We start from the raw sequence: 26,421 nt of genomic DNA, 5'->3' as shown, positions 1-26,421 counted from the left end.
CCCAGTACTGGGTTGTGGAGTGTCAGGTACTGGGTCTCATTGCTTCAGGGTAATCAGGTAACCATTGGGATGGCTAAGGCAAGCTTCCTCCCCATCCTGGCATTGCAGGCTGTGCTGCGCCGTGCCACAGAAGAGGCCAGTAGCAGCCCCGGCTCCTAGGAGGGAGGAGAGCACATAAGACTCTGCACACTGCCCCTGCCCTGAGCACTAGCTCCACACTCACTGGCAAGGAACCTGCTGCTGGCTGCTTCTGTGGTGCAGCATAGTCTGCAATGCCGGGACAGGCAGAAAACCTGCTTTAACACCTCAGTGCATCACTGACTGGGAGCTGTTCAAGATAAGCCCCTCCTGTCCCAGCCCTGACCCTCCCCCTAAGCCAGAGCCTCCTCCTACAGCCCAAAGCTCTCATAGAATCATAGAATACTAGAACCGGAAGGGATCTCGAGAGGTCATCATGGCAGGATCAAGCACCATCTAGATAATCCCTCAGACATCTGTCTAACCTGCTCTTAAATATCTCCAGTCATGGGGATTCCACAACCTCCCTAGGCAATTTATTCCAGTGTTTAACCACCCTGACAGCAAGTTTTTCCTAATATCCAATCTAAACCTCCTGGCCCTGTCCAAAAGGTGCTTACCATAGGTAGCTCCCAACCAGTGGTGCATTGGGATACTCAGGCAGGCTACCAGCATGACGGCCACTCAAAGCAGTTGGCTGATGGTGGTGAATGCCTCTGTGCACCTCTCGGGGGGAGGTGGGACAGTGTGTGTCTATGCACTGCCTGCAAACATCACCACTGCAGGTCTCAGGCCAATGGGAGCTATGAGGATGGTTCAGTGGTCAGGGTGCAGTGTGGGCGCCCTCTTCTTCCCAAGGGCCAAAAGCATTCTTGTTTGTGGTAGTCGGCCACTTCTGGGAGTGGCATCGTTGGGGCTGCCGCAGGAAGGCAGCCAGCCTGCCTGCCTGCGTGCCCTGCTGTACCATGGGACTGACTGGGTACGTCTGACTGGGAAGATATTTCAAGTAGATACTCACAGGAGTCTGTTCTGGGTCTGGTATTACTGAATATTTTCATTTGTGACTTGGATAACAGATAACATTTGTGAATCCCACCAAGCTGGGAGCAGTCACAAGGTCTTTGGAGGACAAGATTAGAGTTCAAAACGCTGAGAAATTGGGAAATTAGTCTGAAATCAGTAAGATACAATTCAATAAACATAAGTGCAAGTATTATATTTAGGAAGGCAAAAATCAAATGCATAAAATACAAAATAGGAATAACTAATTATGCAGTAGCACTGCTGAAAAAAATCTGGGGGCTAAAGGGGATCACAAATTGAATGAGCCAACATGATGCAGTTGTGAAAAAAGCATAACCAGTGTCATATGTAAGACCTGAGACAATTATTCCCTTTACTTGGCTAGAGTACTGTGTCGAATTCTGGGTACTACACTTCAGGAAAGGTGTAGACAAATTATAGAGGATGCAAATGAGCACCAAAAGTGATAGATACAATGAAGAGAAAACCTTATCTACACAGAAAAGTTAAATGAGGAATCTTTAGTCTTGAGGAAAGAAGACTGAGGGGCATCTTCAAATGTGTCAAAGACTGTTAATGGAAGAACAGCGATCAATTGTTTTCTATGTCCACTGAAGATAGGACAAGAAACAAACTGCAGCAAGGAACATTTAATTTTACTTATAATCGGAAAATTCTCTAACAACTTAGTTAAGTACAACAAGTTGCCAAGGGAGATTAGCCAATCTGTTCTTAAAAATGCTCATGGATAGAGCTTCCACAATGACCAGTCAGGAATGATATTGGCATACTTGTTCCTGCATCAGTGCAGGAGGATGGAACAGATGAGTTCTTGAGGTCCTTTCCAGCCCATCATTTCTATGTTTTAAATATAATGTATCACGTTACCTGTCTCAAGCTGGCTCAAGACAACTTATTTCATTCTTGCAGTATAAAGATTCTGTGAATGGGCAATATCCCTGTGAGGCTCTCTCTGACTGTTGTAACCCAAAATTCTAATTTTGTATTTTCTTTGCCCTATCAAGGCACTTGCTAACACACTTCTCTTATGTTTTTGCACTATCTGACAAAGACTACATGCCTATAAAACTGGTGCATGGTGAGAAACTCTTCCAAGATATACAATCATTACCAGAGGAATCTCAGGCTACATCTACACTGTGAGCTAGCGGTATGGTCCCCTGACTGTGTACACAATCTTGTGCTAGCTCTCATCCAGCTAACTTTAGTACAAATAGTAGGATAGCTGAAGTGGCACAAAACTTAAGAACGGCCATAATGGGTCAGACCAAAGATCCATCTAGCCTAGTATCCTGTCTATGGCCAATACCAGATGCCCCAGAGGCAGGGATCATAACAGGTAATCCTTACATGATCCCTCCCCTGTCACCCACCTCCAGAGAAACAGAGGCTAGGGATACCCTACCTATCCTGGCTAATAGGTTCATGGAGATTAGGTCCATCAATGACTATCTAGTTCTTTTTTAATCCTGTTAAAGTTCTAGCCTTCACCGCATCCTCTGGCAAGGAGTTCCACAGGCTGACTGTGCACTGAGTGAAGAAAAACTTCCTGTTGTTTTTTTAAAACCTGCTGCCTTATTAATTTCATTTGGTGACCTCTAGTTCTTTGATTGTGGGAATAAGTAAAACAATTTTCCTTATTCATTTTTTCCATACCAGTCATGATTTTATAGATCTCTACCATATCACCCCTTAGTCTCCTCTTTTCTAAGCTAAAAAGTCCAAGTCTTTTAAATCTCTCTTCATATGGGACCGATTCCAAACCCCTTATTTTTGTTGCCCTTTTCTGAATCTTTTCCAATGCCAATATATCTTTTTTGCGATGAGGCAACCACATCTGTACGCAATACTCAAGATGTGGGCATATCATGTTTTTATATGGAGGCAATAAGATATTTTCTGTCATTCTCTATCCCTTTTTTAACAACTCCTAACCTTCTATTTGCTGTTTTGACTGCTGCTGCACACTGAGTGGATGTTTCTCTTGAGTAGTTGTAGCCAAATTAGTTCCCATCATATTGGACAAAATAATCCCAACTATATATACAATGTGCATTACTTTACATATTAAATTTCATTTGCCATTTTGTTGTCCAATCACTTAGTTTGGTGATATCTTTTTGAAGCTCTTCACAGTCTGCTTTGGTCTTAACTATCTTGAGCAGTTTTGTACCATCTGCAAATTTTTCCACCCCACTGTTTACCCCTTTCTCCAGATCATTTATAAATAAATTGAATAGGATTGGTCCCAGGACAGAACCTTGGGGGACATCACTAGTTACCTCTCTCCATTCTGAAAACTTACAATTTATTCCTACCCTTTGTTTCCGTTTTTTAAACCAGTTATCAATCCATGAAAGGACCTTCCCTCTTAACTTACTTTACTTGAGAGCCTTCGGTGAGGGACCTTATCAAAGACTTTCTGGAAATTTACGAATACTATATCCACTGGATCCCCCTTGTCCACATGTTTATTGACCCCCTCAAAGAACTCTATAAGATTAGTAAGACATGATTTCCCTTTACAGAAACCATGTTGACTTTCCCCCAACAAATTATATTCACGCATGTGTCTGACAATTTTATTCTTTACTATAGTTTCAACTAATTTTCCCGGTACTGATGTTAGACTTATTGGTCTGTAATTGCCAGGATCACCTCTAGAGCCCTTTTAAAATATTGGCGTCACATTAGCTATCTTCCAATCATTTGGTACAGAAGCCGATTTAAAGGATAAGTTACAAACCACAGTTAATAGCTCTGCAATTTCCTATTTGAGTTCTTTCAGAATTCATGGGTGAATGCCATCTGGTCCTGGTGACTTGTTACTATTAAGTTTATCAATTTGTTCTAAAACCTCCTCTAAAAACACCACAATCTGGGACAATTCCTCATATTTGACTGTTAAAAAGAATGGTTCATGTCTGGGAACCTCCCCAATATCCTCAGCCGTGAAGATTGAGGCAAATAATTCATTTATCTTCTCCACTATTATTTTATCATCTTTGAATGCTCCTTTAGCATCTCGGTCGTCCAAGGGCTCCACTGTTTAGCTGGCTTCCTGCTTCTGATATACTTAAAAACATTTTACTATTACTTTTTGAGTTTTTGGCTAGCTGTTTGTCAAACTCCTTTTTGGCTTTTCTTATTATATTTTTTATACTTAATTTGACAAAGTTTATGGTCCTTTCTATTTTACTCACTAGAATTTGACTTCCACTTTTTAAAAGATATCTTTTTAATCTGTCACTACTTCTTTTACCTGGTTAAGCCAAGCTACGATGACATTTTTTTGGTTCTCTTACTGTGTTTTTTAATTTGGGGTATACATTTAAGTTGGGCCTCTATTATGGTGTCTTTGAAAAGTTTCCATGCAGCTTGCAGAGATTTTACTTTTGTTACTGTACCTTTTAATTTCTGTTTAACTTCGTTCCTCATTTTTGTGTAGTTCCCCTTTTTTAAATTAAATGCCACAGTGTTGGGCTGCTGAGGTGTTTTTCCCACCACAGGGATGTTAAATTTTTTTTACATTAGAGTCATTATTTCCAAGTAGTCCAGTTTTATTTACCTCTTGAACCAGATCCTGCTCTCCACTTAGGAATGAATCAAGAATAGCTTCTCCTCTTGTGGGTTCCAGAAGTAGCTGCTCCAAGAAGCAGTCATTTAAATTATCAAGAAATTTTATCTCTGCATCCTGTCCTGAGGTGATGTGTACCTAGTCAATACGGGGATAGCTGAAATCCCCCACTATTATCGAGTTTTTTGATTTGATAGCCTCTCTAATCTCCCTTAGCATTTCATCATCACTATCACGGTCCTGATCGAAAATATATTCCTACTGCTATATTCTTATTTGGAGCATGGAAATACTATCCATAGAGATTCTATGGAACATTTTGGCTCATTTAAAATGTTTTACTTCTTTTGATTCTATATTTTCATTCACATATAGTGCCACTCTCCCACCAGCACAACCTGTTCTGTCCTTCCGATATATTTTGTTCCCTGGTATGACTGTGTCCCATTGATTGTCCTCATTCTGCCAAGTTTTCGTGATGCCTATTATATCAATATCTGCCTTTAAAACTAGGCACTATAATTCACCCATTTTACTATTTAGACTTCTAGTATTTGTGTATAAGCACTTTAATAATTTATCACTATTTATCCATCTGCCATTTCCTGATGTGTTAGACTCTTTCATTTGATTGTGTCTCATCTGATCCGACCCATACTTCCATCCTCTCCTCCAGACTAGAACGCAGAGCATCTCTATTAATAGAACCTCCCCTAACAGATGTCTCTGTCCAATCCATGTGCTCCTTCACACCCGTCAGCTTTCCCTCTGCCCTTAGTTTAAAAACTGCTCTACAACCTTTTTAATGGTAAGTGCCAGCAGTCTGGTTCCATTCTGTTTTAGGTGGAACCCATGCTTCCTGTATAGGCTCCCCCTATCCCAAAAGTTTCCCAGTTCCTAATAAATCTAAAGCAGCAGCAGAAGCATGGCTGGGCTATGCAAATACAAACCTATTTGAAAGTGATTATTATGTATGTGTGTGTCATGATTCAACTGTGACTCTGCTGCCACTACCCATGCTATCATGGCTACCCTAATATTGACACTTGTGCTAGTTTGATGAGAGCATGTGAACACAAGCTGGGGATATAACATTTCTAGCTCATAGCATAGACACAGTCTGATAGAAGCTGCAACAGAGGAACTATCTAGAAATGAAGGAACGTAGTTGGAAGAGCCAATCTGTTAAATACATACTCTGATTAGCTTTGTCATTCTCCTCTCACAGTGTTTTATAAGGGTTTGCTTTATTATACAGCAGGTTTGAGTATTCTGCAAGCACCTCAAGTTCTTACATCATATATTATGAGCTCCAAGATCCCAATGACCACATCATCTGCACACAGCAGTTCAGCCACTACAGCTCCAATTGCTTAAGGCAGCCCTGAGAAAATAAGCCCTATCAGCATTCTCCTGATTACTATAGAAAAAACTTCAATTCTGAATAATTAGTCCTTTATCCAGAGGTAGGAGGAAGTCCTTGAGTGTCAACAAAGTATTTCATTGAATAAATAATTTGGAATGCCACCATTTTGTTCCTGACCCTACTTCATACATCACACCTTTGAAAGAATCATAATCGCCCCCACATCTCAGAAAAATTACATAAGAAAATAAGTTGGGTCTTTTCCTTGCACTGAGACATGCAGTTACATTGCAAGAATATTTCATAATTAGGGCTATGATGTGAAAATGAGAATTCCATTGATGTTATGGATCTTTCGGAGAACCAATAGAACAAGTGCTGCTGGGAAAAACAAATGTATTTATATTACTATCCCTATCTGGTTACTGAACTGGATCCAACAGGTGATAAGAATTTGGAAAAAACAGTGTTTTTCTTCACATTGATAGTGAAGAATCAATTTGCTCAAGATTCTTATGACCTTGAAGCAACTGTGATATCTCTGACCAGTTATACAAATAAAATTCGGAACATATGCATATTCTTCTCACAACTACCAAGATTATAGTGCAAACCCTGGGAACAAACATTAAAATAAAAAGAAATTCCTATCAGAAGTATTCCAGTCTTGGAAACAACCTGAAAAATCTGTGATATTTTGCTGCATATTCTCTTCAAAATATTCTGGTGCCTATTTATTTCCCCTCACACACTAAACTGAAGCAATCATGGCCCTTCTTTTAAATACTTGCAAGCAAAGATTATTATGAATCAGTCTGAGCTAAGAATCAGTAATACCTCCCAGAAATATTTTGGGAACATTATACTTGTTGGATCTACAACTGCTACTACCAAACTAAAATAAAGAATTATTAACACAGTCTTGTTAGTTACTAAATAACTGTATGCTCTCCCATCATTCCAGAATTGAAAATCCAGTTTAAGCACTATTTGGGATTCGGGATGCTAGTGTGTACCCATTTGCACAATTAACCAGTAAGCCCAGGCTCATAGAATAATCCTAATAGTTACATGCACCCCCCTTGCTGCCGCTGTATCAGAGGCAGCAAGGGGCAGAAGGCAGGATTTAGTGCCCATAGGGATTCAACTTAAGCCATCTCTCCATGCGTGCAGGCTCCCACAGAGCCACATCTTCCCTCCCCCCGCTGCCTCCCACAGAGGCAGCAGCGCAAGTGTCGAGCAGACGGGAACTGGTGCTCGGGGGAGCAGAAGCACTGGCTCACGTGGAACTGCTTGCCCCTCCGTGCTGCTGCCTCTGTGGGAGGCAGTGGCAGGGGGGAGATGGTTCTGTAGGAGCCTGCAAATGCTCCAGTTGGTTTCCCTTACTCCTCGCAACTGCCTAGAGTACCAGTGCCGACCAGAGCCGCCTTCCATGTTTGATTTAGTGGGTCTTATGTAGCAAAGAAAGTTCCAGGCTTCTGGTCAATGAAGGCTGGGAATGGCATTTTATATTAGAACTACAGCTGCAGAATTGGAGACAGCACTTGAAGATTGCCTGATCTGCTATTTCAGAATGAATAATAAATACAGGAGCAAGTCTCTCCTTGAGAAACAAGATTAACTGAGATGTTTTCTTGCATTTAGTTTAATCATAAATGGGAGGAAAATTTTTCTCTTTCAAATACTATTCCTTGTACTAGGACTGGTGGTGTTCAGCCAGCAAGGAAAAATTTTGAATTACTTTTCTAAGACTAAAAAAAGCAGAATAAAGCACTTTCACATATTACTGCATATAACTTTTTGAAATCATGTATTCAATTCTGGTCATTGAGTAAAAATTTAAATGTAAAGAAAATGTTGTAAAAGTCTGATGTAATTGAAGTAGAATTACAACTGCTTAAATTAAGGCTGAATCTGGCTCAGATCAATTTACCTCACCTCCTCACCCTACCAACCAAAAATGGCAAAAAGAATTGGCTCTAATGCAAACCTTTTAATGCAATCTTAATCAGTTTAGTCCATTTTACTAATTGATCTGATTAATGACTACATTGACATTAAAGCTGTAAATGTTAAGTGCTTTCATAATAAATTATACATTCTATAGGCAAGTTTTCCACTTAACTGAAAATTTTAAAAACATGATAGCAATCTTTGAAATGACATGAAAACTTACTTTACAGTTACTTTCACTTATTCTCTACTTTGGCCATAAATATATTTTAAAGCTAAGATCTGAGGTCTGTAGTATCTGAAATCATAAGAATTAATAAATTTCATGTACCACATGTATGTTAAGTCTTGAGGAAATTCATTAAGACAAAATAAATCTGAAATTCTTGCTCAAGACAATCAACTTAAGCAATAGTTGACCCTTAGAGTGAAAAAATACCATCTACAGAACACAACCATTACTCATACTTCCTAAAGGAGGTTCATCGCACTGGAGCTCAACCAGGTGAATCAGGAAAGTCCACAGACCATCTCAAACTCTGTTTTCTTGCAAGTTTTTTGTACAACTAGCTCTTCTACTGGTAGCCTAGAAATCTACCTTGCTCCTGAGTTGGCCGGTTGTTTTTAGTTTTGCAGCATTTCATCGAGTATGCGTTATAGGATTTAAATACAGTAATTTAGTTACCAGCTCTATAAATACAAATCAACCATTCTTAAAGAAGGAAAATCTAATTGAATCATACCTTATAAAATATTTGACTGATACATATTGCTTCCATTTCAATCACAACAAAGAAAAGTCTGCATGAGTTTTAGAGTGTAGTATAACATATTTGGAAAGCATACCTATGCACAAAATTATGTTTATGCATTATGGCTAGTCCAGCAGCGATCTCACATGCCATTCTCTGTAGCAGCATTATTTGTGAATCTCCATTAATATGCTCCTGTTCATTGCACAGATAGGTTTTTAGGTCACCCTGTAAAACAAGTTGGAAATTCTTATAAATTATCTCATACATTGGTGGCACCAAGATACTTAATGAAGAAGCAATAAGAAATATTACTTAGCATTTGTTAGTGAACATTATTAAAATTTAAATATAAATGTGTACTTAATGAAGAGTCTCCATCAAGTTCCAAGTCTCTATAGATATTTTTACAGAAGGCATCTAAGGAATATGGTACTTTTTCATTTCAATTCATTAAGTAGTTAACACTCTAGATCACATTTTCATACATATGCATAATTAATTTACAGCAATAATACTTAAAATAAAAAATATGGCTTAATGACCTTTGGCTACCAAAAATATTTATGTGAAACCATCTTAAGATAACATTCTGCAAACCAGTGGAGCTGACCTTGGAGGAGGGGAAAAAGAAGTAGTCTCTCAAATGTTCCCAGTTGGCCAGTTCTTTCAATGTGAAATGCATGCCTTATTTGCCAAATTCCTAGTCTGAGAATTCAGACATCACAGGATGGCAGCATGTGGATGGAATCTAAGTGGTACAGCGAATAAATGGCACCAAGTGAATGAGTCCGTAGGAGGGCTCCATCTGGTCCAGTTTATGAGTTTGAACAAGATGTAGCAAAGAAAGTCATATAAGAATGGTAAAATCCTTGCCAGAAACTAAGCTAAAAATAATCTTGCAATTGAGAAGACAGCTGACAGTACTTAATGTTTGTTCTTAAACTTTCAGACAAAATTAATCAGTTTATTAAAAGTGTCCAGAAACAAAAAGTATGGTAACTGGATCCTGTAGTAAAGATAAAAGTCTAAATTTCTCCAAAATGCCACTATAGCTCCTTTGTTTGGATTCAGAGTTACCACTACCAGGTTTCTCTGGCTCTACAGTCTTTGGTACACCACGCTAAGACTGTGCTTTTTACCTATTGTTGAATTCAAAGTAAATCAAATCAGGCAGGGCTGGCAGCATCATCTTCTAAGGCTGCCCAACCCTTTCCACTACAAGACCCTGTTTTCAGTTATTTATAACTGTCAGATGCCAAGGTGTCTGTTTCAGGCTGCAGTTTCCCAAATAAATTCAACCAAAATGATTCACTTATTTCCAAAGAGGCAGCTAAGGTAAAAATATTTTTTGTCCGTCTTAGGTTCTGGGGTAATTTTTTTAAACAGCTATATTACCTATGCGCTTTGGAGCAGTAACTTGAAATTTGTCAAGGTGTGGCTTGTGTGTCAGGTAAATAACTTTGCTACCTGTGTGAAAATGTGTGAAATTTGGCCAAGTTACAAGCCTTTGAAAAATTGTAATTCACATGAAGTAAGTAGAGACTTCTGATTTTAGCAGCTAAAAATCTCCAAAGGACTTCAAAAAGGCAGATAAACAAATTCTGAGGACTGGTAAGTAGGGTTCCATGGGAACAAGACCTAAGGGAAAAGAAGTTCACAGTTTCTCAAAGTGACAATATTTAAGGCACAGCAGCAAATCATAGCAATAAGAAAGAAAAATATGAAGAACAATAATACATTAGTCTTGTTAATAAAGATATTAAATAGCAACTTCAATCTTAAGCTTCACTAAAATAGTTATTAAATGCAAATATTTGTTTGGTATTTACCTTTTAGGACTAATCACAAAATAATCTTCCAGGGAAAAAAACTAAACAAGATTAAGCCCTTCACAGCTGCTGATCTTCAAAGACTGTCCCTGATCAAAAAACCTCACACTTCTGATCAATAATGTAGCTATGGCAATGTAACACCCAGTCTGATGTAGAAATGTAAAATTCCATGTAATTTGGTTACCGGGTTAACCGGCTGCTGCGCTGTAGGCTGGGTGCTGGAGCAGACCCCTGCCCAGGATGCAGTGAACCTGGCCAAGCTGGAACAGCTTCCTGCCTGTGGCACACTGAGTGAGGGCTGCTCCAGCTGAGCTGGGCAGGACCTGCCCGCACTGCACCATGGAGCTGCTCCATTTCAGCTGGGCTGGAGTGCCTCCTAGAGTGCAGAAGGCCCAGCCGGGCTTGAGCAGCTGTCTGCCTGCAGCATGCTGTGAGTAGGCGGCTACTTCAGCTGGGCCACACAGGGCTGCTCCAGCAGGGCGCTGATTAAACACTTAACAGCCCTAGTCCCCTGAGTTTCACTTTCAGTTAATCACTGGCTAGGATAGACGTAACTATGCCAACAGAAGAGGGCATCCATCAACAGTTAATTTCCATGGAAGTGGTATTCATACACCAAACAGAAAAAAACCTCTGTCAGTGTGGACTGCATTTAATCTATAGGATTGCTGTGAAAAGGATTAATAGCATATTATTTTTGTATAATACTGTCTTACAAATTGTGGCAAATGAAATCTTAAGTGTTGTTCAAAAAATAAGCAATCACAATACCTGTTTAAAACAAATCATATTAAATGATCTGGATATCAAATTACGTCTACAGTAAAATTTACTGTTCTGCCCACATCTGCTTTTCCAATAAATGTAATGTATATCCTATGTTTCAAATCAGTATAACAATTAAAGCAATCATATCTTTTCTACTACAGATACATCAGATTTTTCATTATAATCTCTTCTGCCCTGTTTTCAATTGCTAATTTCATAAAGTTTGAAATAGTTGATATTTTTATCATGCTATAGAATGTCTTAAAACTTTTCAAAAGTTTGCATTAAATTGATGATTAAACAATTGTATTCCATTTATATCCTGAAAACTGTATATATTTGATACCTGCATCTGGTTTACCTTGCCAGTGAACACACAAAGAATCTGAAACTTAAGCAAACATCCTCACTTATACAATTCAGTGCTTTTTTAACATGCAATTTGAAAATGAACAGTGCCTAGTTAGCTCTAGATGGCAGCAAGCTGCCAAAGTAATAGTATGTCCTTTGTGAAAACTATAATTCAGAAGAACAATTGTTCATTTATGGTTTGCTCCAGTTGGATTACAATCCTAGAATGTGTTTCAAGTGACTGAATTGGAGTTTCTGATATCCACATTTAAAAATGAAGTGGGGGCGGCGGAGAGAGAAATGGACTCTCTCTCTCTAATTTAGTAAATAACTTAGTTATACATGTTTCATATAAAACAAAGTTTTATAGATGAGCTATTTTAATCAGTTTAGAGGTGCCTAAAATGCATTTTAGTTTGTCACTATCCAGTACTCAGTCCTAAGGGCTCGTCCAAAGGGAGAAACAAATGTACTGCAGGTTGGGATGTAAATCTGCAGAACATAGCGGCCACATAGTAACCATCCATGTGAACTGTACTGCCACACTCCAAAAGTTCCTTACTACACTTTGATCTCAGAACAACAAGCACTAGTGAATTTATAATTTAACCATGACTGAGTGTCCTGGTAATCTGTCAGTGTATAAGACCTTAAGATATTTATAATAAATTTCCTAGATTCTGAAGTTTTAAAAATGACTGTCAGTAGAATTTATGGTCTTGAAATATTAAACCTTGCTTTTCATTATCCTTACCTCTTCCATTATGTCTGTGCTTAACTGTAATGGACCACACCTTATTTGCCTGTCAGGCATCTAGGGCAATTGTGTGCACAGTGAATTTTAAAAAAAGATTGCAATAGGTAGAATCCTACCCTAGAGGTTAGAACTCCATTAGGTCGGCTACATATTCATGGTCAGTAACACAAATTATAGAGACAAGCCTTGTTTAACTTTGATTTACTATGTATTTTAATTCTACATTTACTCTAGCTTCCAGATCAGGAGCGGGCAACAATTTTCGATGGGGTGGCCACTCCAAGATTTTGTAAGTGGTCCAGAGCTGCACTTTTCTATGGAATCTGAGACAAAGGTTGGGTGCAGAAGGGAGCTTGGGGTAGAAGACTGGGGTACAAGAGAGAGGGTAAGAGACAGTGTTTGAAGGAGGTAGTTGTGACCTGTGGCAGGGGAGTGGAGTGCCGAGTCTGGGAGACAGTATGGGTGTAGAAGGGGATTCTGACCTGAGGGAGAGGTGTAGAATGGGTTGCAGGATATGGAAGGGAGTTGTGACCTGGGACAGGGGGGGTGCAGTGCTGGGGAGGAGGCATGGGTGCAGGAGGGGATTCTAGCCAGGGGGAGGGGTATAGAGGGTGCAGGGTCAGGGAGGCAACTGTGACCTAAGGGGCGAGGGGGAGGGAAGGTTTGGGTAGTCAGGTGAGGCAGGGAGTCAGATGCTGTGTGGGCTGTATTTTGACTTTGTGCATATTTGCAGGCCAGGCTCTAAATGCATTTCAACATCGTGATGGTCTCTCATGAATGGCTTCCACATATGTTGGCACTTTGAAAAGACAATTGTCCGGGTAAGGAATGATGAAGATTCCCTGTTTCATGAGGTGTGCAGTTACTGACACAAGTAGTTTGGACAAAACTCGGGGGACTGTGTAGATTCCGAAGGGTAGAACTTTGTATTGGTAGTGGGCAGCCCATACTGTAAATCTCAGAAAATGTCTGTGGGCAGGGTGTATGGTGATATGAAAATAAGCATCTTGCAGGTCAAGGGCTGAAAACCAGTCCCTCTGCTCTAGTACTGGGGTTATTGTAGAGAGAATGAGCATTTTGAAAGAATTTGTTTCTTTACAAATGTGCTTAAACTTCTGATTTTGAGAATTGGTCTCCATTCTCCATACTTTTTGGGTATTAAAAAATAGTGGGAATAAAATCCTTACTCTACATGTTCCTGGGGAACAGGTACTACAGCCCCCCAAGTTTAGGAGACCGTCTACCTCCTGAAAACAATTGTGAAAGGGATCCCTAAAAAGGGAATAGCCTAGCCAGATCTGATGACCTCTAATGCCTATTTGTTGGTAGTAATCATGAGCCATTCCTGATAGAAGGAGTAAAGGCTGTTGGGGAAATAGAGGGTTGAGCATGCTAAAGAGAGGGAGTGATCTTCCTCTTGATCAAAACTTCAAATGTGCTTATTGGGGGGGTGAGACGGGGAGGGGGAGGGTTGAGACACTGTAGTCATTAGTCACTGTGGCCTCTGTCTATTGCTGGTCATACGATCTCTGCCGCTGTTGAGAGTAATGAGCATCTGTTTCTTTGGTATGGTTGGTATCTAAACTGATGAGTTGTTGCAGCAAATGTCTGCATGCCCAGGGATCGCAGAGCAGCTCGAGAATCCTTCATGGAGCGAAGCTCCTCATCGAACATTGCTGCAAAGACCTTTTTGGTGTCAAAAGGAAAATCTTCCACGGTGCTCTGGATCTCTCTGGAGAATGTGGTAGTTGCATCAAATGTGGCCAGTTACGGTACTGCAGCCTTAGCTGACAGCTGCAGTGTGGTTTTCAAGGGAAGAGTGATACATCTCTGCAGCACTGAGCTCGCTGTATTGAGAGCGGGTTGGCTGTTGGTGGAAAAATCTAAGATGCCGACAGTGCTGGGAGAGTGACAGGAAGGGTGGCCGCATTAGCTTTGGCACTGGTGGTGCCTAAGGTGCCCAGAACACTGACCACGCTCATTCTCAGAGCAGAATGTGGCGGCGGCAGAGATCTCATTGGAGAGCACTTTTTCCCTTATTTTGTGCTCTATGGAGAAGGTGTCTGCAGTTTTTCCCTCCCCTCTTTCAGTGGTCTCTGCATGCTGTGGAGTTCAGTTTGGCACAGTGGGCACATATCTTAGGGATATGACCCTCACCCAAACAGCAGACACACTGGCTGTGCTAGCCAGAGATGGGCATAGCCTCCCTGCAGGAGGCACATCTCTTGAAGCTTGGAGAGTCAGTCAGACCAGTGACTGAGAGCTGTTAAAATTCTGGTGAAGCAGAGGGGTTTTTTCCTCCTTGTATCAACACTACTAGCTAATTAACTAAGATAAACTAACTATAGAAGGTCTGAGGAGAGCACTGACAACATGACTGCTGCACTCTTTCTCCGGCCAGTGACGACAGAAAGGGAACTGTTAAGTCTCAAACCAAATGAAAGTATACAATTATTTCTGTATTAAGTGAAGTAGAACAACGTCTACATCTGAAGATATTTACAGTCCAGTTAAATAATTTAACTACTTAGAAATATGGCAATAAAGGCTGATTACACGCTTATTTGTGTTAACATATGCAATGTAAAATGCAACTTTATTCTAAAGCTTTTAGCAATAACTTCCCCGGCCTGAGATGAAGACCAAAGTCAATGACAACTTACTGAATTCAAGCACTGCTAGAAAAATCATGCTACCTATTTATATGCCTTACTTTAGACATTACTCTTGACACTCTTGACCAAAGTGAGCATTCCATTTTGTTCAACTTCTTTAAGACTTCTCACTATGAAAGCTCAAACCATTTTTCTATAAAGAGAAAAGATGACTGATATTCTATCAGGGTTTCATCTGCCTCATTTTATTTAACTCCAGCTAATACAATCTGAGCAAAAAAGCCAACAATTAAAGCAGTGTCATTATCTTTGGAAGTTAACTAGCATTTCCTCTGAGAAAAGTCAGAGGTTCACTCTGCTATTCTGTTTGAAATTGCTTGAAACAATTAATGTAAATACAATTATACTTGTGCAGGGAGCTTTTAGGGAAATAATGTTATATTGGTAAGACTGATTAACAATGAATTTTACAAGCCCAAACCTAATCACTACTTTTATTGCTTCTGGAAATTTTATTCTTGATGTAAATTATATATGCACATTTGAGCCTATTTTTGTCTTTGTACATTCTGAACTGAAATCCTGCTTTAAAAATTCTTTGAAACCACAATCCTTTAAAAAGAGGTGATTGTATAGATAGCCTTTAAACTCATCTGAACAGAGTTAGGGTTTTTTTTTGTTTGTTTTTATAGGTATTGTGTGTCACAATTCCCAAGTAACTGCAGCTCTGAACACTCCCTCCCTCTCCCCCTGGTCTCAGGTGTACTACTGAGGTACTAGGCCTCAAACAGTCACCTCTATTTTCAGGTGGAATCACATGATTCTCCGACTCTCAGACCAGGACCTGGCTACAGTGCCCAATGACCAACTGTAATTCCTCAGATGGACTGCCAGTTCAGGGGCCATCTTTCCCAGAAGGGAGCCTGTACTGGCACTTCAGCCCCGTGCCCTCCCCGCCCCCCAAGGTTGGAGCACCAGCACTGGCTTTCCACTGCTGGGGAATAGATAGCCCTGAGCCTCATGGGCCAGATATGGCTGGGGGTGGCTGGGAGAGAAGCGGCTCTGTGCACTGCCAACCCTCCCTCTCCCATTGGTTGGGGGAACAGCAGAGAAAACGCTCCCCCGCAGTCTTTCCCCGCTGCTTCCACTGGCTAGAATCATGGTCAATGGGAGCAGTGTGAGTCATTAAAACAGTTATGTGCTCCCCCCATCCTCCTAATTCTCAGACCCCGCACTTTCATCCCCCTCACATAGCCTTCTGCTGAGACCCCACACCCTCACCCCACTCCTGCACCCTCCCTTCCCACCCAGACCCCACCCTCAGCCCACTCCTACACCCTACCTCCCAGACAGGCCCTGCACTCCTGCCACCTCCTGCACCAATTTTGTCACCGTGGGTGGTTGGCTGGTGGTTTGCAAAGAGATCTGAGTTAAGTGGGGTGGGCCATGTGCCAAAAAATTTAAGAACCACTGCCCTAGAAAGAATTACAATTATAAATCAGTAACCTCAGACAGCTTTCTTAAAGCAAAGTATTTATTTAAACCAAAAAACATTTAAAAAAAAAATCTCAAAAACCGGTAAGCTATGTTTGCCTGTCCATGTCTACAAGTTTTACCATTCCCTGGAATCCAAAACTTTGTCAGACTCTTCTACAGAGCCTCTCTGTATCAACCTGTGCCCCTGACAGCTGCCGACAACTGACTCCCCCTCCACTATCATCACCACCTCTTTTTCCTCAGAAGGGCTTTTTAACTGGTATACTGTTCTTTTGGTTTCATCATTCTGAGTACTGATAGAACAGCTGTGTCACTTTGGCCACAGATCTAGAAATAGAGCACTGTTCTGCAATTGGCCTCAACACCAGAAATGTTTTGTTAGAGGTTGCTTAAACAGAGAGCTACTGTGTTCCCTTCCTGTTTGTTCTTCCACAGTCTCTTAACCTAGATCAATGCATTCACACAGAAAAGTCCAATAGCTCAATAAACAACAACTGGACTTCACTGACAGCATCACAGAGTGTTCATAAAATTGTTACATTACAGTATTTTTAGATTACTACATTGCAGCTCCTTGTCCATTATACAGTTGTTTTCAGCTGCTTGCAACTTTGCCAAACTAGCAATTTGGACACAGAAAATTTCAACCAAGTATCTGCCTCAGGTTGAATTTTTCTCGAAAATTTACGGTAAAATAGTTCAGACATTTCCAAAAATAAACTTTGTCAAAACAACTTATTCTCCCCATGTTAAAAAACACTAAGGAAAAAAAGCATCTCAAAAGTTCTCACTCCATATTTAGGAGCAGAGAATTGAAGTTTAGCAAAGGCTTCACACTTGCATTAGGAATATGCCAGTAAAATATGCTTACATATGGCTAGTTTATAAGCCCCTGAAATCTCAGCCTCTACTGAGCACATGGAACACTAACTAGTGTTAGGCAGCTAGATTCTCCAAAGATTTATATTCCATTTCCTCATACCATTTACATTCCCCACTGAAAATCTATATGAAGTGTTACTATAATTACACCTTACTTTGTATTTTTTTCAAGCTCTTAAATTAAGAAATTATATGAAATGACATTAAAAGAATGTTAACACTAAAATCAAGCACTCAAAAGTTGGAAAATATATTAAGGCTACCCATGCAATATTTATTGGCTCTCTTGGGTTGATGCATTACAAATAGGAGTCTTAGTTAGATCATCCTGCGTTCTCCCTTTCCTCTCTCCACCGCACAAGACTCTTGCCTCATTCATGCGTGGAATAAACAATTAGTTTGTTTTTCAAAATGTGATGTGACTCTATTGCACAGGAAGAACAAAGTGGCAAAGCTTATTCCTATATCATTATTTTCCTCTTTAGAAAGTTCCACAATGAACTAAAAGTTAGATCCTGAACTTAGAGAGTGTTAAGTATAAAAAAAAATTGATTTTGTGGTCAGTAACTGAAAAAAGTAAATAAATGATATTTACCCTTTTAATACTACTTCAACTGGCTCAAGGAATATTTAAAAATGAGCATGTGGTTTAAATGATGAGGTTCACAAAAAACTGTTAAAAGGTACTCTAGCAAGAAAACAATATTTATAACTATTATTAAATGTACTATTTTCACTTTTAAGTTTACTTACTAAGTCACACAACTCAAACACCAGAAGATACGGGATGGCTTCCACACATTGTCCAATACACTGGAGAATATTTGGATGCTGAAGAATGCTATAATGAAAATACAGACGTTTCTAAATCAGAAAGGTAACAGTACACATTAATAGATCTAACATTATTGAATACAACTATCCACTATGCATCTCAGTTTTCTCTCTGAAATATGTAAATCCACAGAAACAGCATAAAAAAGGCTTCAGATTCAACAAGTCTTTTTTGATATGTTCTAGCAGTGAAAGGAAGTCTTCCACACGCCTTACGTGAACAGCTGAGAATTCTCCTGGCATGAGGAACTTCAAGTGGTATAAAGGCAATCCTTTCCCCTCCCTCTGCTCCCTTTATGGTGGATGTGTCAAGAGCACGCAAGGGCATGGCTGAAGATTACTGTGATCCAATAGTCCCAGTGGGCCTATAGTTTAAAGCAGCCAGTTACTAAGTTCTCGCTCTGCTTGCAGAGATGACAATGGAAATATGACAAAGCCACTTTTCACCCATGCCCTGAAAAGCACATGAAAACTCAACCTTAGAGTTTCCAGCCAATACTAGAGTGTACTTGGACTCAGAACAGGAGACCAAACAAATGGAATTTACTTACCTGTAACTGAAGGTTCTTCAAGACAGGTGGTTCTTGTCTGTATTCCACAAGTGGATTCCTGCATCTGAGTCAGGAATATTTTGGTAGCACTGTGATTTGTCCTATATCTATATTGTAGTTCACTTTGTGCTCTGAATCAAGGGTATTAAAGTTAGTGCATGCCAACACCACTCTTGTTTCCCATTGTTAGCACAGTTCAAACAGGCTGCATGGGTGGTGGAATACAGATAGGGACCATACAGCTTGAAAAACTCCAGTTACAAGTAATCTACCTCAATTTTTTTTGGATGATAGTATTTGTGTATTCCACACATGCAAGATTAATAAGCAACAAACAGATGGCATGGGTACAAAGATGTAAATTGTAATACTGCTGTCTCAACTACTGTATTCACAGTTGATAACTGGACCATAGTGTAATGCAATGGACAACCTAGACTAGTGAGTGGGCCACATTTGTGGCCCATTGAAATGGAGGACTACTCGAATGTCATAACCAAGATTGCCTCCCAGGATAGGATAGTTTTGCTAACTGCACTTGTGCATAGGTGGCGAGTTGTATGAGCACCCCTTGTACCTCCGCACCAGGAATATTACTGGCCCAGAGGTGGGCTCCATCAAAGCTCATTGCCTGCCATTCCTTGCATCCTTTGGTGGCAGCAGGGGGCCCTCGGGGCATTTTAAGTTGTGCAAGGGCGGCAGGCAGGGAAGAAGGCATGTGGGCGCCAGCACCCGCAGACTCCCACTCTCCCAGGAGCGTCTGCTGAGGGGGTGTGCCTCATAAGCAGAGCACCCCACACACCTCCCCTCACACCTCCTTGTGCACCTCAATCCCTCCAGAGCCTGCACCCTCTCCCTATCCTAACCCCAAACGCCCTCCCAGAGCCTTTATGTAGAATCCCACCCAAACTCCAGGCCAGAGCTAACACCCACATTCGCTCCCAGAGCCTGCACCCCTTTTGTACCTCAATCCCGACTCCATCCCCAGAGCCTGCACTCCAGACCTCCACCTGCATCCAAGCCCCCTTCCCCTCCTCAAGCCCCACAACTCACCGCTCCTGCACCCAAACTCCCTCCCAGAGTCTGCCCCGCTTCTGGCCCCCAATTCCCTGCTACAGCCCAGAGCCTGCACCTAGTATCCAAACCTGCACACATACCCACACATACCCAAACTCCCTCTCAGAGCCTTGGGATGGGTGCTGAGTCACAGAGGTGCAGGCTCTGGGCATCACCAACATTTCTACAAGCCCCTATGTTTGTGTACCTAGAATTTGTGAGATGCACCAATTGAAATGTAGCAGCTCTTTGACTATGAGAGCTATGTGCTCCCTCTGCATCTAATATTGTGCACAATTAGCACACATCCTTGATTTACGTGTGTGTCACCCATGCAGAGGGAAACCAGCAGAATCTGGCAACCCTGTTGGTTACAAAATGTCTCATGGGACACAAAGAGCCCCGATAAACCACACGCGGCCCATAGGCCACAGGTTGTCCATCACTGACATAATGTCTCATGAAGATATGCAAGTTATTGCAAGTAGATCTCCCACACATCTTGAGGAGAATGTCTCAGCAATGCAGCCAGAGTAGTTTACCCTCTATGAGCCCTCACGCCCTGTGGAGGGGGACTATGACCTAGCTGTAACAAAGAGCAATACAACCTGAGATCTACTTTGAAAGTCTCTGCATTAATTTAGCTTAGCCCCTTCATTGCTCTACTATGTAAATAAATAGCTTAGGTATCTAAAATCCTTTGTTTTTTGTAGATAAAGGAGGAGGAATAGGATTGGGGGAAGAGTGGGAATTTAAGGGTGTAATTTTCCTCCCCATTGCTCAACACCCAGGAGTCCAAGGTGCTGAGGGATAGGTTGCCAGGTGTCCGGTTTTCTACCGGACAGTCCAGTATTTTCACCCTCTGTCCAGTAGAAAAATTCAGAAAATACCGGACATGTGCAATGTCCGGTATTTTCTGAATTCCCGGCTAAGCGCCAGAAGTGTCGGTCTGAAAACAAGGGGAGGATCCAATGCAGAAAATGATATCGTGCCCTCCGGTACACCTTCAAAAGTTCTGTTTGGGGCCTCCTGATTATCTGTATGACCCCTGTAGCAAGGCTGAGGTGGAAGGGGGGTGTGCCTGCACTTGTAACCTCCGCTCAGTTTCTTAAACAGGTCTTGGCAAGAAAGCAGAGCTATGAAGTGGATTGTTGCAGAGATCTGAAATGCTCCCTCAAAGAGGCTGGGGAGTAGAGGTCCAGGGATCTGAGGGTAACCCTGGAGTGTCTCAGACCATGGAGCTTTGAGTTAGTCTTTTATAAGAACAGGGAGGTATCTTGAAGGGAAGATCCTGGATCAAATGCTAGACCTCAGGTGGCAGCCCTGAGGATTGGAGTCTGGAGACCTTCTCATGATAACAGCCGAAGCCATGTGTGTACGGCTGCTTGGAAGGAGACACTCACTATGGTCCTCTTTTCTTAGATCAGGGCAGAAAAACATACCTAGAGTCCTGTGGCAGCAAGTCTCCAAACTTTGTTGTCACAGAATCCCATGTGAACTACTACACTATTAAAAGTCTGATGATTTGGGAGGCGGTAAGAGGGTGAGACTCAATTTTTGATCATTCAGTGTTGACAATACTGAATGTGTATTTTCAATATCTTTAACTACCAACTTTTACTTTATATTAACAGACCGAAAAGGGAGGAAAGAGGTGAGTACTATGTAAAAAAGCTTTCTATACTTTAAATATATATTAGTAGCACAGACTGTATCTTAAGTATGAGAAGCTACTTACTAGTAAGGTTCACCATTTCTCAAAAACTGTTCTTGTTCTTTGGGACCTGCATTTGCCTTTAATTCCTTCACTATTACTCTTGCTACGCTAGTACCTGAGTAGATCTCCCCAAGCAGGACCTGAAAAACAACCAACAGTTCTACATTACACAGCTTCAGTCACACTTAAAAAGAGGAAATATCTGGTTTTTTTGTTATACCTCGATTATAAATGCAAGAAAAACACATGGGTTTAAGGATGTTTTGTTAACACATCAAAAGCTTTCATAATTAAGCTTCCACACTGAAATTATTCTGACAAGCGATATTAATCCTCTGAATTTAAAAAACAATGTATGTAGATTTTTTTTAAATAAAAATTTGAGTTAAGTGCTTTTTCTACAAAAGGTACTAAAATTAAAACAACAATTTACATGCTCAACCTATTGAAAGGGAATTTGACTATTTTTGGTGACGTTTTCTTAAGCAGCACTGCATCTGAATTAAACAGATAACAATCAGATAGAAAATAAAGTACATGAAAACAGCAACACAAATTAAGTTCTAAAGACAATTTTCTTGTCATGTTATTACTTTGGATAAATATTATTTTAAAGGAGATCTCTACTTAGGACTAAAACCTCAACTGCAGAATTACAATATTAAAGGAGGACTTTTCACCTTTCCAAACCAGCCATTTCCAATTTCTTGAATATAGTTTAGATTCTGCCGTGCAACTTGAGACTTTGATCCTTCTGTTATACAAAACAAAAAATAGACACACATCAAGCCACACAAAATGGCCAAAATTGCCTATGCAACTGTTGAAGAAATAATGCATAATCTTACAATGTTAATTTTTTTTTAGTTTTTTTACACTAATAATTGCAATACACTACAGCAAATAAAATGCACGCATTAAGCTAAGCAGCAGAAAATATCGTTAAACATACACAATGACAAAGTATTAAGTTAATTTCAAGAAAGCTAACATTAGGACAGATGAACAAAAGTCAAGGCTAACACTTCTCAATTTGATTAGGATTTTAAACAGATTCACCGAGAAACTGCTCCAAGAAACACCCTTGCACAGTAATGCAAGGTCAGACAGATGTGAAAACTTTAGCTATCAACACAACCAGGTATACTGCAAACCAACAAAAGCAAGAAAATCAAAACAGTTGAGTTTGTATTTGTTGCTGTAAACATATCTGCATTAGACTGTCAGGAAGTCTATTAAATCACTGTTTACAAGAGTCCCACAAACAGCAGAACACAAGCCCACAGCAGGTCATTGAATACTCACTGCTTTTACAAGCCCTGATTAAACAGCAGAGCGCCTGTTCTTTACACACCGACCCAGCTGCTATAACTGCAGCCATTGCCTATACGAGGAAAAATTATTTTTTTAAATGTAGTTTACATGAAAAGCCCCCTTGGCCAACTGCTAGGAAGTATGAAAGCCTTTGCCCTTATGTATGCTGGCAAAAATATGGGACCCATAATTCACTGCCAAGTGCAGCTCCACTGGTGGTAACAAGGGTGGAAGTGACAAGGCCGACAAGACTCGGATGTGTTTAACCATTGTGTCATCTAATTGATAAGGAACAGTGGTCAAGACACCTTAGCCCTGTCTACATTAGGGACGTTATCGTGTAAACAACTACACAATTAACAGATAAGCCTAGGCATGTTGGTTAATCTTGGTTGACTACATGCATTTCCCCTCCCCACACAATGCCTCTGAGCACCGCATCTGCCTGCCCCCTTACCCTTGTGTTGCTGCCTGTAATAGAGAGGCAACAGCGCAGAAAGTGAGGGAAACAGGTGGGAGCCGATATGTGCAGGGAGCCAGCTTTCAAGCAGGCTCTCTGGACCCGCTTGGCCCCCCCTTTGCTGCCTCTTACAGAGGCAGTGGGGGGCACGGGAGGGGAGAGCAGGCAGGAGCCAGTGCTGGGGGAAGCCATCTTTAGCAGGTTCCTCCCAGCACCAGCTCTACAGTGCCACCTGTTCCCACCCCAGCTTACCCCAACTGTTGCCTCTTCATTGCAGCAGCCCCTGTCCGCAAGGGATCAGAGCTCCCTGTGGACAGAGGTTATTCCACATCCCACAGAGCAGTCCCTGTCTGCAGGGAGCATGGACTCCCACAGACATGGGGTGCTGCCATCCCATGCTACTGCCTCTGTATCAGAGGCAGCAGCGTGGAGTGACAGTCAGTCTGCGTGGGGTTGCTGGTTTTTAAACTGGCTCCCCTTGTGGACCGGCTCCACCTGCCACCCCACACTGCTGCTTCTCTACCAGAGGCAGGGGGCTCCCCAGGAGCGCACTGGCTGCCGGCCCCAGCCCCAGGGACTATCCAATAGTCATGTAACCACTAAGATTTCATGCGGTTATTCTATTACATGATATCTAACATCCCTAGTCTACATTACAGTTTTTGTCACTGCTACCATGAGTAGCTCCTATTTTTGCCACAGTAGGCCAGATATATGCGAGGAGCTTACCAGTACATCTTATTGCAGGTACTCCTCCCCATCCCCAAAGCAAAACATGCTATATTGTAAAATGAACAGTTTTGCCACTAAGGGCTTTTGTCAGCACAACTGTTTCATCACAATCCTAAACAATATTAGCTATAACAGTAACAGTCTGTAGTGTAGATCTGGCCACAGAAACAATCTTGAGGACAGACAGCAATCTGCTCATGTGACAAGCCAATCTTCCCTATGTGAGGTTGCAGGGGGTGGGGGATGTTAAATCAAGTGCTGACATTTTGCAATTCTTCTCAGTATTGCTTAAGAATCAGCTCTGTAGATTTTAAAGTAGCTGATTAATCCTAATTAGTTTCCCTTTACAGCTCTGAATACTTTGTTTTTAAAAGCAATAGGGCAAAACCCCCCAAACAAACCCAGGTACAAAGAGACTAACAGCACCAAAAAAAAGGGAAATGCAAATATTAGCTAACAGGTGAAGAAAGAAGGCAAGCAAGGGAAACCGGTCTCTTTCAAAAAAAACAAAAACCTCACTTTCTGGATCTTTAATCTCGGTTTTTTTGTTGGTTTTTTTTGGGGGGGGGGGGGTACAAGAAGAACGGAGTATCTATAGTAAGTTAATTTACACATGGCTTAAAAAGTTCCCTCACTAAGAGCTGATGGCACTCCATCTAAGTGTTTTCTCTGGTAGCACTCCAGCTAAGTGATTCCTATCTGCTTCTGCTGAAGTGAAGCTTAAAGAAATGTTTCAAGTCCTTAAGTTTTTGAAGACATATTCTACCCATATTAGGAAGGCTAACTGATATAGCACTGTCTTCTTCTACAGACAGATTCATAGCCTTTACTGCTGCTCATATTTTCCCCCAACCTACAGAACAATGAAAGTTAACTTCCCATGTCATGTTTCACTGCTGATTTTCAAAATCTTATGAAACACAGTGAAACTGATAGTTATTTTCATTTTTCTGATGTTTGGAAAAATTAACAGCAGCAGCAGAGGAAAGCAGTAAACCTGTTCACCAGAAAGAATGTCTATGTTTTAAATGGAGCCTGGGAGGTGAGTGGAATAGCAGACACGCCTCATTGTATCCAAAAGGCTTGGGAAAGGAAGAACAATCTTCCTTCACCCTGGCAAAATGCAAATGGGAGAAGACACAAGAGGTTGAGGGGCATCTTAAAAACCTCCTACCCAGAAACAGATAAAGATTAGGCTCACAAAAATAGGGTCCAAACAGAGAGCTCTAATAGGAATCCCAGCACTTCCCCATTTTCATAGTAGCTAAAAAGTGGGGCTGACTTTTCACCTGGGCCACATCTACACTAGAAGACTGTTCGATTTCTGGGACCCCGATTTTACAAATTTGAAGTTCCGTGTCCAAACTATGAGGAAGAACCAAATGTAATCCGAGGCAGGACTACAATGGAAATGCACTATCTCGGACTTAGAGCCCCAGGAAGCACTCTGGGGAACTGCAAAAGGCCTCTCAAAGGCCAATTATTTCGAATTAACAGCACCAGAGCAACCACACTAACAGTATTTCAGATTTACAAGTTCAGGAATTGCATTATTCCTCATGAAAAGCAGGACTGTGGCCCCTAATTCCAGAACAGGCTTGGTAGCATGGATCTATCACTTACAAATTCAACCTTGGGGGTACAGGGTATTTCAGACTAAGGTCCTAGTGTAGACCAGGCCCTGTTGTCTCTAGACACAAGATCTTCCCCAAATCCCACCTTTAGTGTTAGCCTCTAGTAAGTTTAGTCTTTTGGCTATTAAGGCTTAGATGTCTGGCAGAAATTTCTACCAGTAGACCATGGGACAGTATGACTGATAAGATAAAAAGAAACATGATAACAATGGTTTCGTAAGAAAATAAAATACAATATAAGGGAACAGAGCACAACACTGAAAAAAAGAAGGGTGGCTGAGAATGGTAGAAATATGCTGAAAACAACTCAAAGAAACACACCCTGATCTAAGAAAAAGGAAAAGGAAAGCGAAGACAGGAAGGGAAAGGAGGAAAAGCAAATGCAATAGTGACAATAAATAGGCTGGAATTAATATTACCGTACAAAGGTATTATTTACTAAATTGCACCAAACACTGATAGGGTTAATTTTTTTCTACTTTGGCCAGACTTAGCGGTAATATTTTAAAAAACCAATCAGGAAGATTTTATACATAGTATACAAATGGTTTATCGTTTAAATGGAAGGTGGTGTGAACTTGTAGAAATGGCAGTAGGATTAGTGCTCAAGCTAGCAGTAGTTAAGTAAATTTTTCATGCATTGTTTACATAGGCAGATGAGGAAGGCTAATCACCAGAACTCCCAGACATCTTATAACTGGACCCAAA

General features: G+C 41.0%; 1 protein-coding gene across 3 annotated transcripts in view; it reads right to left on the bottom strand.

Moving 5' to 3' along the window:
- The window catches only part of LMTK2 (lemur tyrosine kinase 2), an 84,183-nt gene that overhangs the window by 20,184 nt on the left and 37,578 nt on the right, over positions 1-26,421 (bottom strand). For all 3 annotated transcript variants that reach the window (XM_075899511.1, XM_075899512.1, XM_025178561.2), the window contains exons 4-7: positions 22,254-22,327; positions 21,595-21,713; positions 18,169-18,256; positions 8,805-8,938 (exon numbers count right to left, since the gene is read on the bottom strand). In XM_075899511.1, the coding sequence (XP_075755626.1) occupies positions 8,805-8,938; positions 18,169-18,256; positions 21,595-21,713; positions 22,254-22,327 (415 nt within the window). The remainder of the gene's footprint in view (positions 1-8,804; positions 8,939-18,168; positions 18,257-21,594; positions 21,714-22,253; positions 22,328-26,421) is intronic.

This window comes from Pelodiscus sinensis, chromosome 16 (assembly GCF_049634645.1).
Source record: "Pelodiscus sinensis isolate JC-2024 chromosome 16, ASM4963464v1, whole genome shotgun sequence".
Classification (NCBI taxonomy): domain Eukaryota; kingdom Metazoa; phylum Chordata; order Testudines; family Trionychidae; genus Pelodiscus; species Pelodiscus sinensis.
The sequence above is the reverse complement of the archived record's forward strand: the minus strand, read 5'-3'. Positions and strand labels throughout refer to the sequence as shown.